General features: G+C 34.3%; 1 protein-coding gene across 7 annotated transcripts; it reads right to left on the bottom strand.

Moving 5' to 3' along the window:
- Window positions 1-6,310: 6,310 nt before the first annotated feature.
- On the bottom strand, window positions 6,311-18,632 carry LOC105348852 (shootin-1). Of its 7 annotated transcripts, none has more exons than XM_034474446.2 (19): window positions 18,494-18,632; window positions 16,762-16,814; window positions 16,139-16,199; window positions 15,619-15,713; window positions 15,179-15,341; window positions 13,811-13,908; window positions 12,937-13,018; window positions 12,326-12,420; window positions 11,534-11,680; window positions 10,907-11,048; window positions 10,715-10,808; window positions 10,517-10,560; window positions 10,182-10,294; window positions 9,917-9,931; window positions 8,995-9,045; window positions 7,592-7,648; window positions 7,194-7,419; window positions 6,737-6,869; window positions 6,311-6,533 (listed from the first exon to the last, which is right to left on the bottom strand). In XM_034474446.2, exons 1-18 carry the CDS (start codon window positions 18,561-18,563, stop codon window positions 6,769-6,771), a joined length of 1,707 nt encoding a protein of 568 aa, XP_034330337.2. In that variant the 5' UTR covers window positions 18,564-18,632; the 3' UTR covers window positions 6,311-6,533; window positions 6,737-6,768. The 7 variants fall into 7 exon arrangements, with proteins under 7 accessions (XP_034330337.2, XP_011456726.3, XP_065924706.1 ...); XM_011458424.4 differs by having other exon boundaries at window positions 6,764-6,869; XM_066068634.1 differs by having other exon boundaries at window positions 6,764-6,869; window positions 9,001-9,045.
- Window positions 18,633-19,687: the final 1,055 nt, after the last annotated feature.

Raw genomic sequence — 19,687 nt, 5'->3', positions numbered from 1 at the left:
TGTGTATGCATTGAGGCGTGAATATGAGCGCGATTTTTGTACATTGTGCTGTGGGCATATTTTGTTTACTTGTAGGAATTGCCAATGTCTTGACTGCAAGTTTATGTACATGTAATTACATTAATATAAAATTCATATTTACAAAGAACGTTTTTATAGGTAGGGGTATTGGATTTTCTTGAATGGTAAAGCAGACTAAAACTGTTTCTTCTTGCGTTCGCGTTCTCGATTGTAAACGGTATACTTTGACCTGTTGAATATTATAATTCATCACGTGATTTCTAACCCCAGGTAACTTTGTGATTACTAGACCCCGTCACGTGACGTGTTAGGTAGCAGGTATTCTGCTAAAGTCTGCCCCAAGTCATTGCTTCCATCACACATTGATGATTTTTAATAAAAATACACATACCTGTGAAAGAAATATAGTTGAAATCGATAAAAGGGAATGTACCCAATATATCTTCATTGAACAATTATCATTTTTCACTCATAAAAGTTCACAGGAACGAAAACAAATTTCTTACGGAGATTTATAATGGGAAATGTTTACATCTTTTCACCATTCAGAAGTACACGTACTCGAGATACCTCGCGCATTTTTCAAGTTATCATCCGGGCTTATTAATGGCTGATGCAAAGCAAAATCACCGTAGACTTTCTATTTTTGGATGTGTATTGAAACCTGAATCGGTAGAGGGGGCGTTTCAAGACAGATTATCTGGACATTTTTCATATATCAGTGGATGAACCCAGTTTGAGCACAAAATATTATTGATTATCGAAATATCAAGCAAAATGTTGTGGAAGCAAAAAATCTGGACAGAGTATAGGCGATATCGTTTGTCCATACTCCATACATGCTCCAATTCATTTCAATCGAGTGATGGTTTCTTCATTTCTTATTGGTTCTTTGCGTTACTTGTTAATCTGTTTGTTAATTCTTTTCGAACACGTAAATTGTTGACATCAGCTACTGGTTTACGATCATCAATGGCTACTTATAATGGCCGATATTATATGTTATATATCTTGTTTTATTATACTTTCATGTTAAATACTAAAACCTGATTGGTTTAGACGCAGTCGATAATCCGTTCTATTGCCCTCAGCGTTAGCAACACACTTAGCAACGGGTAACACTATATAACTAGTGCCTGTTTGGGAGGGTAACAGTTGAAATTGACACCCCGAGAAAGCCATTGTCAACCGACGCGAAGCGGAGGTTAACCATGGTTTTCGAGGGGTGTCGATTTATTTGTATTTATTTTGTTATACTGAATGTCTTAATTTTAAAGAAAACTTAACTGCTTTTACATAGGAATAACGTGAATTCTACGGCGAACCGTACGCGCATAATTTTCGCGCATGTAGCAATTTTTAATGTTACCCGTTGCTAAGTGCGTTTCTTACGCTGAGGGTAATAGAACAAATTATGAACTGCGTCTAAACCAATCAGATTTCAGTATTTAACATGAAAGTATAACAAAACGGATTATGAACTGCGTCTTAACCAATCAGATTTCAGTATTTAACATGAAAGTATAACAAAATGGATTATGAACTGCGTCTTAACCAATCAGATTTCAGTATTTAACATGAAAGTATAACAAAACGAATTGTTACATGCGCGTAAATTATGCGCGCAAGGTTCGCCGTGGAATTCACTTCATTTCTATATAAAAGCAGTAAAAACATCTATAAAATAAAGACATTCAGTATAATAAAATAAATAGTGCCTGTTTGGGAGGATAACAGTTGAAATTGACACCCCTTGAAAACCATTGTCAACCTCCGCTTCGCGTCGGTTGACAATGGTTTTCAAGGGGTGTCAATTTCAACTGTTACCCTCCCAAACAGGCACTATTTATATATTGAAACCTTTAAAACTGGAAACATGAAGAGAGAGAGAGAGAGAGAGAGAGAGAGAGAGAGAGAGAGAGAGAGAGAGAGAGAGAGAGAGAGAGAGAGAGAGAGAGAGAGAGTTCAATTTTGGTACCGCTAAATCTAATTTTAGTCCACTCAATACAATGTTAGATCAACCCTCCGAGCATATTCTTGAATCTCAATTATCTTTAATTAACGGCAGACAAGTCTAAATTCAAGATATTTGCAGAGCAGCGAGGGCAAGAAAACAACGACTTATTTCATTGCAACGGAGTTTAAAACCATTATGACAATAAATTTCTATCGGAAATTGACCAAACTCAATAACAAATGACTTGAAGTAAAATTGAACGAGGAATAAACGTAACAGACCGAAAAGGAGCCCAAAATACAGCGTTAAGTGCAGTCATCCTTTACCTTTAATTATGTTCTATTTATATTGAATAAAATTAGGTAAAATAACTCACCAAGTAGAACAGAAATATGGATAATAGTCAGGCTGACATGCTAAGAAGCTTTCAATCGCCTGTTCGTTGGTGTCACGAAAAGAATGATCGAATTTCAAGCTAAAAGTGCACATGCGCGCAAACTCACATTCAAGAAAACCAGTCTAACACACCCTTTCATTCACCGATTCTCCCGCCAAACGCAACCACGTGACTGCTAAACCTACATCCACACTATGAATGAATGCATGAGTGAATCAGAGCGTAAACGTAAACAAATAAACAATGGAAAACGAAATACGATTGAAATATTGAAAACAAATGAACGCAAGTATGATTAGAAAAATCTAATAACAACGTAAAATGATTAATCCTCTGGCATATACAAATGGGGTTAATTGTCACGGAAACCTACATAATGCATTCAAATTTGTTTTCTGCTCTCTCTCTCTCTCCTCGAAAACTTAAAGTAGCCGTAAACATGCCTTGATAGGGTTTGTTGTGACTTCCAATTTCCCTTGAGTCTAAGAAAGGAAGTTCGTTTTATTTTGGATCAAATGTGATTCTTTCTTAAATTGAAATTTTGTGTTCGGACACAACATCTAAACGTGTAATTTAACACCAACCCGCAACACATCTCCTACCCCTCTTTGTTCACCGTGATAATCAAATGACAATACTTAGTTTGTAAAGCAACAGAGACTGACTGCCTCTGCAGTTGGGCACAATTGTGACGTCACACAGCTGATAACGGCGGAAAGAGCCGAGCGTAAGGTTATTCTCAGTGAGGTTTGACATTTAAATTAATTTGAGCTAAACCATAAATCCCACAAACTTTGTTTTTTCGGGACTGTGTTTTAAGAGATCAAATGAGTATTGTAAAAAAATAAAAAAAAATTGACTGGAGGAACCCTTTAACCTGCTCCAAAACCCTTAACCTCTAGGATCAAAATTCATCGCTCATAAAAGTAAATGATTTAGATACAGCACTAGCTGCAGATCTGTATCTCCCGGTCTGAAAAAAAATCGATGGACGACCCAGGTCGTCCATCCGATTTTGTTAGACCGGGAGCTACAGAACTGCAGCTAGATAGAGCACCTGCTCAAACAAGAGGCCCATGGGCCACATCGCTCACCTGAGGAACAATAGGTATGATAAAATCAGCTTAATGGAGTCATAATACAAACTATCTGGACAATGTACAATAATACATGTAGATCCTGTATAAATAAAATCCATTTTCCCCTGGATATTCTTATGTTTATAATCATTAGTCCCTTTTCTAACAAGATGATTTTATAGTTATATCATATGTTGAGTATTGCAGTTCTCAAAATGATCCTTAACAATAGTTTATATATTAGATATAAACGTACATCAAACTCTGAACCTTCTCGGGAGGCCAAAGAATTGTCCTGGGGCCAAATTCTTAACAATTATAAGGAAACATCTGGCTGATTAGTTTCTGAGAAGATTTTTAAAGATTTACCCTATATATTCCTTTGTTAAACTTTGACCCCCCATTGTGGCCCCACCCTACCCCTGGGGATCATGATTTTCACAACTATGAATCTACACTACCTGAGGATGCTTTCACACAAGTTTCAGCTTTCCTGGCTGATTAGTTTCTGAGAAGAAGATTTTAAAAGATTTACACTGTTTATTCCTATGTAAAACATCGACCTCCCATTGTGGCCCAAACCTACCCCCAGGGTTATGATTTTCACAAATTTGAATCTACACTACCTGAGGATGCTTCCACACAAGTTTCAGCTTTCCTGGCTGATTAGTTTCTGAGAAGAAGATTTTTAAAGATTTACTCTATATAATCATATGTTAAACTTCGACCCCCCATTGTGGCCCCATTCTACCCCCAGGGGTTATTATTTTCACAACTGTGAATCAACACTACCTGAGGATGCTTCCGAAGAAGATTCAGCATTGCCGGCAGATTAGTTTCTGAGAAGAAGATTTTTAAAGATTTACTCTATATATTCCTATGTTTAACTTCGATCCCCCATTGTGGCCCCATCCTACCCCCGGGGGTCATGATTTTCACAACTTTGAATTTACACTACCTAAGGATGCATCCACAAAAGTGTCAGCTTTCCTGGCTGATTAGTTTCTGAGAAGAAGATTTTTAAAGATTTACTCTATATATTCCTATATTAAACTTCGATCCCCCATTGTGGCCCCACCGTACCCTGGGGGTCATGATTTTCACAACTTTGAATCTACACTACCTGAGGATACTTCCACACAGGTGTCAGCTTTCCTGGCCGATTAGTTTCTGAGAAGAAGATTTTTAAAGATTTATTTTATATATTCCTATGTAAAACTTCGATCCTTCATTGTGGCCCCACCCTACCTCCGGAGATCATGATTTTCACAAATTTTTATCTACATTACCTGATGATGCTTTCACACAAGTTTCAGCTTTCCTGGCTGATTAGTTTCTGAGGAGAAGATTTTTAAAGATTTACTCTATATATTCATTTGTTAAACTTCGACCCCCCATTGTGGCCCCACCCTCAGGTGAGCTAAAAAGGTTAAGGTTACAATACAATAAGTTGTTAAAGTTGGTTTCTGGAAGAACAGGCTTTGTAAATTTTCTTAATAAATATTGACAAATTTTTTAAGCTTTAGTTTTTAAGATCTGTGTACAAACATAGAATTGTGAGCAAATCTCTGTATCTTGCTTATAATTCGAAGCTTAACACTCAAATATGGTTAGTAAATAGAAATTGTAAACAATTAAACACAAGAAACATGCACTACATGTATAACAAATAAAGAACACAATTTATTTTTTCGAAATGAATCATATATATACATGTATATACCTACATATTTCCGTCAGCGATATCAAACTCTATTTAAACTGAATAAACTCGAGAAAATGCCGAGCATCTCAACAAAACCTATTGCATTAATCTACATGTACCATTACGCAAAAGATAATGCCGAATTACCGATAAAATGAATTGTATTTCAGTACCCCTACATTTTGCTTAATTTGCGCAGGTAAACAGTTAACTGTTTGATTTACCGAAGTCTCTGTTTGATTTGATACGTAAAAATCACGAAATACAGACGATAGTTTCCAGGTTACAAAGCATAATGAGAACGAAACGAAAATCAGAACAAGCTAACACCATCGTCATGTGTGAAAACTATCAACGCATTGAAATATTTAGCCTCAATTTACTTCACAAAATCGGCACCAATATATTTTGTATGTTTCAAAATTTCCCTTCATACGCGAACTGTTGCACAACAAGCAAATTCATCATAGTCAGAAAGACCTTTTTCGTATAATGTCATGGCTGCTTTAAACAAAGAACCTCGTTTTAGAAGTATGGAATCATTTTACCGTATGCCGAACCCGAAGCTATTAAACTGATTGAAACACGCCTTTCCTTTATTATTATTTTCGTAATAACTCAGATTTGAAACAGAATTACCACTTAATTTTTGCAATTTATATTTTCCTTCCCATAAGGATAATTTATGCTAAACTAGGTTGAATTTGCCTCGGTAGTTCTTGAGAAGAAGATTTTTAAAAATGCACCCCCCTTTTTCTACAGTTTCAAGGTTTTCTCCGCTTTGAATACAGATCAAACTTTTATTTCTGCAATTTATATTCGCCCTCCCATAAGGATGCTTTGTGCCAAATTTGGTTGAAATTGGATAAGCGGTTTTAGAGAAGAAGTTCAAAATGTAAAAAGTTTACAGACGGACAGACGGACGGACAGACGGACGACGGACAAAATGTGATCAGAATAGCTCACTTGAGCTTTCAGCTCAGGTGAGCTAAAAACTTAAACCAGCTCCCATCACCAATGCCAAGGGTATAGCATAAACTTCAACCGACTTCATCTTGGTGTGCTAACAAATGAATAATATACAATTAATGTATACTGAAGATTGTTCTTTCACAATAAAAATAATACTTATGAAACCAAAAAGTCAGACAACAGAGAAACTTTCTTTTATTGCACATTATGTATTGGAATCATGATCATGCAAGAAATTTTGAATTATAATCACAGTGACAGACAAACATTTTATTATTAATTTATTGCGAATGTTCAGTTATTTTAAGAATTTGTTTGAGTCATGGGAGCCTCCTATTGATCATGGAAGCCTCGGAGGGTGCTCATGGAAGACATGGACAAGAAACAATGGAAGAGCTCATCCTGTAAAGATAATAACAATATCATTAGCTGTGCCATATACTGTATGTATATACATGTATAAATGCAACAAAACATTTAAAATTAACAAATATGTAATGTACAATGGACTTAGAAAATAAATATTTATGTATGCTGTTTTGGGGGGGATGAGTTCAAAGGAAAATATTTATTTTCAACATGTCAAATTGTTAAATAACCTTGACCTGAATTAACGATGACATCCTCCTCACCTGACTTAATTGGTTTCCTCATCCATGGGATTTAGAAGCTGCTTTAAGCGACCTCCTTTCAGCTTGAAACTGGGTGTCAAAAATTCTGGCTGCTCCTCCTTTTTTTCTGAGAACAATCATGTCAAAAATTTATAGAATACGTGTTTAATGTATTATGTACACAATGTACTGGTAATAGATCACAATTTATATATGTGCGTCTATTCCCCTTCTATTTATATATGAATACACTATATACTAAATTTACAAATTCTCAATTAACTATGAAGACAGTTGTTACATGCAAGCCTAGATTTGGAGTCAATTTGACATCCATTTATTCTGCACATATATTCACACAAAACCTGCTAAAGTAAACACTGAAGATTGAAGGACAGTCTGGTTTTCCTTTGAGTCTTTTAGATTTTTGCTCTTGTAATTCATGTATTACCTGGAACTGAGGCGTCAACCGAGTCTGATCTCTTTTTGAGTGTGAATGCGAAAGAAGGCTCCGAGGGGGTGTCTGCAGTCGATTCCTCCCGCGCTTCACTGCCCACCATTCTCTTTTTGAGTGTGAATGCGAAAGCAGGCTCTGAGTCTGCAGACGATTTCTCCTGTGCTTCACCACCAGCCATACTTGTCATGTCAGCCTCACTCTGGGTTCGCTTCATTTTTTTCTGTAAATCAATGCAATCACAGACAGGTTACTACTACTATCAGGTACTAACTGTTATTTGTATTATATTTACATGTATGTACATTTTTTAAAAAAATGTTCATCAAAATATGCTGAATTATTCAAGTTTACATGCCTAAAAGAAGCCAGTACTTAGTACATGGTTCACTTACCAAGATGTTATTTAACTCCTTCATAGCACCTGTCTCTGATTCAACAGTTTCTGAAGGCTGTAGCATTAAAAATACAAAATTTGAGTTGATCCAATCATATTGTTTGATACAATGTTACACAATATCAAACATGCATGTTATAAGAATTAGATGACACTTTCCTACATTGACCTAGTTTTCTCAAAAAGGTGGGGGTTGGGGGTGGGGATGATGTGGGGTTATTGACATTGATTTCATTTTAACAAACTAGACAAGAGAAAAGCTGTCAAATTGACAGCAAACCGGGTTTTCTTTTGTGTTATCAGTATCCATAATCCATTTGTCAACCCTTAATTGATAAACACAACCCATTCAGAGAAATGGAGTACCCTAAATGCAATATTCTGTGTGAAAATAACTAAGTTCAACTTCCAGGTGGCATTTTTTTTTCATATATTATCAAAAATCAAAATCCAAGTAATATGCACACCTCTGATATCCCATATATACAATTGATGTGCAAAACAAAAACTTCTTATCTTGAAAACTGTAGGAGGAGTTATCTGTACCTTAGGGGTACCCTATATGCAATATTTCGCCAAAAAATGACTACGTTCAAAAGCTGGTATTTTTTTCAGAAATTATCAGAAATTCAAATCCTAGCAATATGCACACCTCTGATATTTGTACAATTGATCTGCAAAACAACAACTTCCTATCTTGAAAACTGTAGGAAGAGTTATCCGTACAAAAAGGGTACCCTTTTGATGGCTGCCCGCCCACCCACCCGGCGGTCCGCCATTTTTACCATTTCAATAACCAGATTTTTCCTTCAGAAAACCCGGTTAAAAATTTTTCTCCTAAGAAAGCTCTCAACCAAATTTGGTGGAAATTGGCTCAATGGATTGACTTAAGAAGCTGATAATCTAATTTAGTTAAAATCAGAAAGTTATAAGATCATTAACATAGACAGGTACAGAAAGCTCTCTTGGACCTTTAGATGAGATATACTAAAGAGAAAAAGGTGACAAAGTACTTTGTGCAGCTTCTATTAATTTTCCAAAAGAACAAATTTCAAAAAGAGCCATGCACATATTATATATGGAAAATGAATTTTACAGATCTCTTGAATCTAATATAATTTGTTATATTTTCAAAAGGCATAATGCATGTATTTTAAGCAAATCAAAACAAGCTATAAATAAAGACATTGTCTTTAAGTGCCTCACGATTAATCAAGATTACGTGTAAACATTAATTAAAATAAAGAGAAGTACATGCAAACAAGTTTTCAACAAATAAAACCTGGAAATTTCTCAAGTTTTTTAACAAGCTATTTCTTTACTAAAGCTTTTTTATTAAAGCTTCCATGCCACAGCATAACCTTTACCATGCGGACAGAAAGACAACAGCATAATACATACTACGACCTCTTCATTCACAGACCCCATGCCTCCAGAGCTAGTGTTAGACCCCTATATATAGATATGCAAATCTACATGTATTTGTCTTATTAATTGTACATGTATATGGTTACCAGTATGTGTTTGATATCCTCCAAATACTAAACAAATAATACAACCCCACCAAAACGTCTACCTGTACCGGTATACAACCCCACCAAAATGTCTATTTATCATGAGTTAGCCCTTCATCCCTACAGATTTGTGCAAATTCGTTTATCCAGTACATGTACAGGTAGTGGGAACATATTATACCTACATTTATCATTAAGTATGATCAGATGCCAAGTTTCTTGCCGGAAATTGAGACAAATTATGTACATGAAATTTGATAAAAGTACGAGTAAACTTGAACCTATGACAATTTTTGTTTTTCAAAACTGATATCAGGTGACATATAATTATTCATGTAGAGTACATACATTCTTTAATAAGACTCTATAGCAATTCCTTTCATTTACTATGACACCATTGTAAGGGAGGCTGGTAAGTCAACTACTGGTCCAAATTATCATATTCAAACATACTGAAATTATTCCACTACAGGTCCTCACAACTGACATCTCGTCAAAGTGAAATAACCTAATTTAAAAGTTTGTTAGAGTATTGATTTAAATTCTACATTATTCACATTGAACTATTTTGTAATTGGAGGTGAATACTATGTACTGGCCAGTATTCTGACCATGGTATTTAGATGAATTCCAACAACCCCTACAGCCAGATTAACCATTTAACAGTCAGAATTTTGCAGGTTGACACTAGCAAAATGAATGTTTATTTCTCTCAAACCATATCAATGGTACATGAGGTAAAAAAACAAAAATATCTACATATGTGCAAATGCAGACAATTGTCAAAAGGAGCAATGTAATCAACATACCACTCTATAATTTCCCTATAATTATATAAACATGTATGGTTACCGTAATATAAATACTTATTAATAAGAAGATTAAGATATCTGGAGAACACAAGCAGGTTAAGAGACAGCTTTTACTACAGTAATCTTAAGTACAGACTATTGATAATATCCACTATAAATTCTTATATAAAATTACACAAATTTAATTATCTCTAAACCATCCAGATTTTTTAAGTTTCTCAGTTTTAAATTAATAAAGTGAAATTAAGGGGTTCATATTTACCCTTCGTCGCGGTGGTGCCCTTGCGCCCGGGGTCAAGGGCTTTCCGCTGTTGATGCGTTCCATCATTTCACTCATCGCTTTTGAAAAGGTGTCATTCTGAGGCACATTTTGTACTGAATAAAAATGTGAAAAAATCTTAAGAATGTTGAACGATCTTTGAACATACAAAATTCCAACTACCGGTACAATACAAAGGAAATCAATACATGTACAATTACAATGTATCTAATTATACATATACCGGTACATGTATCTGGTACTCTGTATCAATAAATTACCAATTATTGGTCAAACTAAGATTAATTCAATTGTTTTTTTTACAGTAAAGCAGTTACCTCCAGTAGGTTTTTTCTTTTCTCTCTTAAATTTGGATAAAAATCTGAAAATTCAAATTCACTTGATTAACTAATACGAAAAGTTTTTCATTATCCCAAAATAAAAAAAAAGAATAGACCAGGCAAGTACATCTTTCAAAATAAAAAAATTCCATACATTCAGATGGGTATAACATAAATCTGAGAATTGAACCCTACCCTTTTGACTTTGTGGTCAATGACGGGGGTGGGGGAGGAGGGGGTGGGGGTGGGGGCCGTGTTGCTTCTTCAAATCGAGCTTCCAAAGCTATGTCTGTGGAAAAAAAAATCGTAATTTACATGAAATACCTTTTTTATGTTCATATAAAAAAAATAATTGTTCAGTGATATTTTTATCAAAATGTATCCTACATCTATCCTGGAGTTTGTTATACTGGTCCTCGAACTGTTTAACCTTGGCTTCCAGGTGTCTGATTTCATCCACGTAAGCAGAATTGTCTAGTTCCTCGAACATTTTATCCTCATTTTCAGCAGCCTTCTTCAGCTCTTTGATCTACGGTAAATAAAATAAACCAGTTAGCCTACGTCTCCTAAAAATGTTCAATTCTAAGTAATGCTCATTGCAAGTACTGGAACAGGTACTAAATTGGATAACAATATGAAATACAAATTAATGCAAGTTGGTACATAGAGATCAATCATAACATATTCTTCTGTATAATTACATGTATCAGTATTAATTAGAAAATAATGTATTTCCTAATATATTGAAAATAAGCTACTGTGGATTCATCATTCCTTCTTAAACACCTGTTCTGTGAATTTACAAAACCCATCTATTATCAAACGGGTAGGGTGCAAAATGTTTATCAAAGAAAAAAATGTGAATATTAGGAACATTGTCCAAGAATATATGTGTTTTTTTTACTTTATCCATCAAAAATGCCATCAAATATTTAATGACACTAAGGTATGGAGCCTCCTTGACTCCATTGTTGATCATGAAGAGATGATTACATTACCAAATGACTACTGTACCTCCTGTTCGTATTTCTGTTTCTGGGTCTCTAGCTCCTGAGTGAGCTGTTCCACTTCGTGGAGGGCCAGCATCAGTTTGGGGTCAGAGGCCACCTCCGTCAGTAAGATCATGCTCTGCTTCTTCATGGCCTCGTTCTGAATCCGAATCTGTGACAAAATGAAATCAAAAATAGAAAAGCTTCAATCTAAACCCAAAGTGAAGAACTTACTGCAACACAGTTTGAAAGGTATTAAAGTTATCAGTAATAAGGTAACTGCAACCGGCTGAGAGTAAGGAGCATGACAGAGTAACCAATAGCTATAGGTTACAAAGAGGGGAAAAATAATATGGAATTGATATCTGGTCAATTGTTCACATGCAATTAGGTATACGAACATTGTATTGATATCTGGTCAGTAAGTCATATGGTGGGGGTATTTAATCTATTACATGTAATGAAGAATTGACACTTGGCTAGTTGATCACATTATGGGGGGTATGAACAAAAGTAGGCAATATAACTATCAAACAATCAATAACGAAATTTTTATCTTAGTGTAGTAAGAAAGGAGGAATGAGCAAATAAATACTGTTATACAACAAAAAATATATATGGATGCACTGGGAATCAAATCCGGGACCCCTGCAACCCTATAGTCAGGAGCTCTACCAGTGAGCTACCTAGGCCGATATCCATGGTCCAAATAGCCCTAACTAACAAATTAGGAATGGAAATCATAGCAAATTATCAACAATCATCGAGAGACCATGGTCAATGTATGTATAGTTATAATAAATGTACATGTATATACCTCTGTAGCAAACTGCTCCGCTCCACTACGACACTGCTTCTCCAACTCATACTTCTGCTGCAATGCTTCATACTCTCGTACTGCTTCCTCAGACACTGTCAAACAGAAATCAGTTATCACCAACATTGTACACTCTAGATCTGTTATATAATCACAGTTTAAAAAGTTGATAATAAAAGTACTGAAAATTTTCTGGTTTAAATAAATATTGAAAATGGGTTTTTGCCAGTTCATCTTATTTCTTTTTAAAAAATATTGGAAATAATTGTGGAAGAATGCTCACATCTCATCACTGTTTGAATTTCACAGCCAAATAAATTGCAAATAAGAAAAGTACTTAGTCTGAAAACAACTACCAAAGTTCCATTTCAGGGATAACAATCATTTTCTTTTTGATAGCAATGAATATTGAATAAAACTAAAGATCATTCTCAAGAAATTAAGTTTTTTATAAGGTCTTTGCAAATTGAAGATATCAGAATTTCTAAAGGGAAACTACTTCACATCAACAAATTTCATCCGGATAGATCACTTTTATAACATATCTTATAAACATTCACAGAAATATTACTAACTGTTACAGAAAAGAAGACTGGTGTGTTAGTGTATACCTTTAGATAGGTCCTTCATTGCTTCCTTGTACAGGGCTACTACCTTCTCTGCTTCATTCCTGCTCTCCTTCATTTCTTCAAACTAAAAACAGTGAAATAAAGTCCAAATAAATTTAGCACAGCAGGCCTTGAGGCAACTTCTTAGCATATTGTAATCTTCTTTAACAAAAGTACCAACCAATTTACATTTTCAAGCATTGTAGAATATATACAACACAATAAATAGAATTTTCTAGGGTGTATCATTTCAAGCTTTAAAAAATTCATTGTCCAAGCATATAAAAAAAAAGTTATGAAACAGTATTTTCTAGAAGCATTCAATAACATAAGATCATGCATTCAGCTGCATCAACTGTTGTTCCTGTGTAACTATAGAGAGTGTAACCATACAGAGTTTAACCATACAGAGTGTGACCATAGAGAGTGTAACCATACAGAGTGTAACCATACAGAGTGTGACCATAGAGAGTGTAACTATACAGAGTGTAACCATACAGAGTGTAACCATACAGAGTGTAACCATAGAGAGTCTAACTATACAGAGTGTAACCATACAGAGTGTAACCATAGAGAGTGTAACTATACAGAGTGTAACCATAGAGAGTGTAACCATACAGAGTGTAACCATAGAGAGTGTAACTATACTGAGTGTAACCATAGAGAGTGTAACCATACAGAGTGTAACAATAGAGAGTGTAACCATACAGAGTGTAACCATAGAGAGTGTAACCATACAGAGTGTAACTATACAGAGTGTAACCATACAGAGTGTAACTATACAGAGTGTAACCATACAGAGTGTAACCATACAGAGTGTAACCATACAGAGTGTAACTATACAGAGTGTAACCATACAGAATGTTGGCAAATGTACCTTGGTTTTCCATTTACTTGAGTGATCCTTTTCTATCCCCAGATCTTCTCTCAAAGACCCAAGCTCCTGCTGAACTGCAATCAACTCTTCCTCCAACTCTGTTCAAAAACAAAGAAAATCTTTTGAGCATTCTATGTAAATGTAGCTACCAAGTAAAGCTATTTACAATAGGAAATTTTATTTTTCAAATTGCATTTCGTAACCTTTGTAGTATATATGTGTAAGTGTATATACTTGAAAATGATTTTTTTCTAACTTTGAACATTTCAAGAACTTTTTACATAACCATATACATGCTAATTAATATGAATATATCAAAACAAAGTTACAGCAAACATTCTTATAACAAATTCCTGCATACAGCAAAGTCAGCTTCATTCCCTTAATACTGTAGACGTGAAAAACATTACGGTGTTTTTAATTTCACTATGTTCACGGTTAGACAATTTTCCGTGAACATTAAGCCACCGTGAATATTGAGCTGTGCATTCTCCATCTCCGTGTTGGCCGCCATTACAGATGCAAGTGTCCTTGAGCGGGGCCTAAGTTACAACTTGTTTATCGTAATCATTGTATATTTAATATTCGTAAAAAAATAGCTTGAATGAGTATTACGTTAATTCAATAAAATTAATATCATAATTAAACAACTATTTATAACGGAAGATTCGTTTCATCTTTATCTTTGTGGCCCTTTCGAAGCCATTGTGAAACGGGGTGCTAATTGTCGCTTATTATCTCGGACATACCTGAGGGCAAAGACTCCTGTACAACCATGACGTTGTCTGCGATCGGCATTCACATTTAGCAGTTAATTTTAAGATTGATTGATTATAAAAGTGTACTTCTTTTTAAAAGATTAAATGTGCTTCCCCCCCCCCCCCCCCCAGTTTTCACGCCCAATAATCAATTGCGCATTATACACAAGTGCTTATTACATTTGACACAAACTTGATTTATTATTCTCATGGCACTTAACGTGAATAAGGCTTTAATTTTACTTTATTCAAAAGAAAATAATGTAAGTTACATGATGCAGGTTCATCACTCATCAGATTTTTTACAATCAGGATTTACCTTTCTAGCATAAGAAATCGATTATCCGTGAAAATAAAAAACACCGTGTAAGGTACTTACACAGGAAATCGTGAAATATTAGACACGTGGAATTAAAGATGTTTACAGTATTACATTATAAACATACATGTATATAGTAGTACATGTATTATGAATAACTGTTGTATGTAATGAATCAAAACGGCTTGTCCCTGGCACCTGGGTTTGACCATGTTTTATTGTACATGTATTAACATGAACTTATACGACATATCTTTTCAGAGAGACATATATGGCACAAAAAAGACATACTCTGTATTTTCTGAGACTGCTCCTGTCGATACTCCTCCATCGAGTCCTCTTTCTCATCTAGATCAAGGTCAAGGTTCATCTTGGTGATGTCCGGTGGGTTCGGTCCCTGGAGATCCAGCAGCATCTTGGACTGTCGCTTCAGCTCCTTGTTCTGAGTGGTGATCTGTAAATAAGACAACATTTCAACTGACTAAATTAACTTGCAGAGAACCGAATTCCAACGGGGCAAAATGGTTTGAGATCTTTGCCAGCACTGGTCGCATCTCAAATTGAGTGTTCAAAAAATTAAAAAATGGGACTTCAAAGAAGAAATTAATAATTATTTCTCTGCAATAAATCTGCAATTACCATGCAAGTTCCCCATTCCTCGATAGCCTTATTGCATTAACTCAATCTTCATCATTTATCATGAACTTGCAAATGATTTGGTTTTCACTGACCTTGGTGGCTAGCATTTCTGCCTGAGTCCTGCAGTTAAACTCTATCTCATACTTTAACTTCATTCTCTCATATTCTGATATTGCAGGCTGAATCACTGAAAAAAATAAATACAAAGGATTAATATTTTTTAAGGCAATCAATTACCCATATATATTTATACAAATCTTTTGAAATAATAAAATTAGAGTGTTTTTGCTATATCTGAGTCAAATGTCAATAAAAAAAATTCTTGTTATATATGCATAATGTGCTTTTAATAATCACATAAATTTTATTTTGTGCTTATCAAAATTTCTTGTTTTGAAAATGTAAGTTTTGGGGGGTTTTTTGGAGGGAGGAGGAGATTTGGCTTGGCTTGATATTTCGGCTGATGCCTTCACTGACAAGCAACCAAAGTTACAGCATGAATTATGAAGAGGAAGGTTCCAAGATTCGGTGAAGACATCAGTCCAAATATCCAGTCTAGCCGAATCTCTAATATCGAGATTAAGGGAGGGGGAGGGGCAGTGTTATTCTTACATTTCTTCATCTCCTTCAGCTGGCTTTCCCTCAGTTTCAGTTTGTGCACTGTACTGTTGTACTGTAGTAAAATGAGGTAAACATTTTATTACAATTGTGATTTATATAACACAACAAATGATTACCGGTATGTCAAATATATTGTTAAAATTGTCTGGTTTCTGACTTATCAAAATCTTTACAGTGTATTTTAATTAATGTCCATTCCATTAAGATATACTTGTAATTAAGTAACAGAGAGAACATTTTAATTTATTGAATTGAAATTATGTATATCTTCTATGTAGTTTAACTGCCTATGATAAGGTGTAACCTTCAATTTTCAAATGCCAAATATCTGACAAATTCATTTTAAACATAATTAATTGCAGTGCTATCAAAAATTTTCTAAAGTTCCTTCCTTTCTCATTTACTAGTATTGTATGGTATATATGAAATATTATATTTTGATTTCAATCATGAAAGTTGTTCACTATCAATTTTCATTTTAACTTCCTTCTTCATTGCCTGGTTGTGAGTATAGCAAGAGCTAGCTTGCCTGGTCTACAAAATGTATATATACTTCAATGCTTCCCTGTATATAATTATTTTATAAACTCTGCCATTATAAGTCTGCTACTTACCACCTTTTCATTCTCAAGAAATTTATACAGCAGATCATCATAGCGTACAAGAACTGAAAAGAAAAACCAAAATATATATTGTTGATTCATTAATATATCTTATCTTTAATAATACATGTGACATAATTGGTTTATGTAGTTTTGTTACAAACTTAAAGTTTTGCTGTATGTATACACTACAGTACATATATGTCTAAGTTTCCCATAAGATATGTTGAGTTTGTAAAAACTGCATTTATATGCTAAAGGATTTAAAAAGGGATAAGCTTTAAAACATCATTTAAGAAATTGAATTTAATTCAGGTATCAATGATATCATGGAAAATTGGTCAATGAATGGTTAAATTACGAAAGTGTTATATATCTTGGGGATGGAGTGGAAAGGGGGGGGGGGGTAAATTAATTCCTCTGGAACATATTATTTATACAAAGAGAATTGAGGACTGACATCTCCAGTATGAAGCTTCTTTGACACTATACAATATAATTTTTGATGATTATTGGTGATAAACTAAAAGGCACTTGGAGGTTTATAATTTATCTATCAAAATAATTTAAATACCGGATACATACAATCATATAAGTAGACAAGGAAGTAATACAAAAGGAATAGTGCTGAAACGAATACCATAAATCAGTATTCGAATATTCGTGAGTACTATTCGATTCGTATTCGAATATTCGTAGACGTCATAGACAATGTATTAAGCATATATGATAGTTTGTATTACGAAGTGGGTGTATGTGTAGACTGCTTAAACATGTCAGTTCGAAGTTGACACTTAATGCATGAGCATCCATTGAATTGGGTGCGCATTTAATTTTTAAGCAAATAATAATATACTGATTTTTTAAAAATTTCCATCAACTACAATCAAAAGATTTATTACTTCTTTAATATTATACTGCACTCCTGACTCCTGTATGAGACCGATACCTAACTTCATAAGTCAGTCCAAATATTTCCGCCATGTTTGATATAGTATTAAACAGAAAACTGATAACGCTCATAACTCCGGAAATGTTCTGTTTATTTAAAAAAAAAACAAATTATATCGAGGTATCTTTTAAAAAAAACTTTCGATGTACCTTTCGATATTAACTCTCCGTAGCTCACACTCGTTCAAACAGTTAAGCAATTTTTTTCTTCAGCGTCTGACATGAATTGAAAAATCTAGAATGTTTGTCTCCGTTCGATGTAAACCCTGCTTTTACTTTCAAGGTAAACAAGCATGGCGGAAGAGTCTATTACTGGGTTAAGCAATAGACTCTACCAAGCATGGCAGTCATAGATGGCTTTATATTTACTTTCGTTCCGAGTAAAATGAAATAACACGATACTGCATAGTTTACAGTGCTTGATATGGATGTTTAACATGTGATCGAATATTCGAATGCTTAATATACATTCGAATATTAGAAATTTACTATTCATTCGCGAATATTCGAACATTCGTTTCAGCACTAAAAAGGAATATAATTATTCTTTGTAATACCATGAAAAAGAATGAGAGTATTATAGATTAAGTAACTAGTGTTTATTCTTTAAAACAAAACCGTCGATGGTTTGGGAAATTAACATATATATTCAATAATTATGGTGAATGATGATTATTATAATATGAAATGGTTTAGAGTTTAGACATTAGTCGTTACAGCTTGTTGTCTCAAAAATGTGATGACAATGGGTACAAATGAAAAGTCCAAAATAACTTCCATTAACCACTCTTACCTTGGCTGGACAATTCTTTCAACACATCATAACGCTCTTGGAGCATCTTGAACTCTTCGTGGTCCGTCATTCTGCAAGTCTGTCAGTTCAACCAGGAAGTGGCATCTCGATCCCGACTGAAAATGAAAAGTAGAGTCTTGTTTCAATTAACCAGTTTGTATAATATGCATGCGCGGATCCACATATTTTTTTGTGGAAGAGAGGCCAGAGTGACAGTTTTGTTTGCCAGATTACGAGGGCTATTTTTGGTAATTTTACAATGTGGATTTAACAAGTTAAAATTTTCCAGGATTGGGCCGAACTTATCCCCATGAACTCCATGCGCGGACGTAGACTAGAGAGGAGTCGGGGGATAGAGTCCAGGGCCCGGAAACTCTTTTTAAATCTCAATCTTATTTTAAGAATTCCCATAATAAAATTCGCAGGCGCTTGTTTCATACCAGAGGTGGATCCAGCAATTTGGAAAATGGGGGGGTTCCAATTGTTGAAAATCAATACGTGCAACATTCATTATCTGTCAATAAACAAGGCCTTTTGAACGTTTTCCGTGCATAATTTAATAAGCAGTTATCTCGTCAATATATCTTTTTTTATATCTATTTTAATATCAGAGTGCACTGCAGTTATTGAGCGTATTGGTTTAGGTAAGGAAGATTTACATAATTTCTAGCCTTAAAAAACATGTCTCCAGCTTAATAGAAATGAAAAAAAGTATAATTCAGACTAATTTCGACAAGCTATCATATAATTTTCTTTGAATTTTTCGTATAAAAACCGATTAAAACCTTTCAATCATAATTACTTAATTAAGTTAATTAACTAAAAAATACATTTGAAGGCAGCTTTTAAAAGTAAAACAAATGCATGTACATGTACTCGTATTGAGCGTCGTTTTACTCGATGGATTGTCAATTCAAAACTGTATGAACTATTTCCGATTTTTTTTTTAAAGAAATAGAGCAGAAAATACATTTTAAAAGTTATTATAAATCTGTGTTTTTAGCGACACTGCTTCAGTTTATGAATTTTTTTCCACGTGTTTACTCAAGGAAGTGAACACTGGATGCTGAAGAGGAGTATTTTTTTCGATAAAAAGATCGTTAGGGTTTCTTAATATAAGAAATACATGTCAATTATACTGTACGTTGTACGAAAATCTTAAAATAAGCAGTTTAATTTTAACAGCATTTAATT

This window comes from Magallana gigas, chromosome 8, assembly GCF_963853765.1.
Source record: "Magallana gigas chromosome 8, xbMagGiga1.1, whole genome shotgun sequence".
Classification (NCBI taxonomy): Eukaryota; Metazoa; Mollusca; class Bivalvia; order Ostreida; family Ostreidae; genus Magallana; species Magallana gigas.
This window is presented reverse-complemented; position numbering and strand designations above follow the sequence as displayed.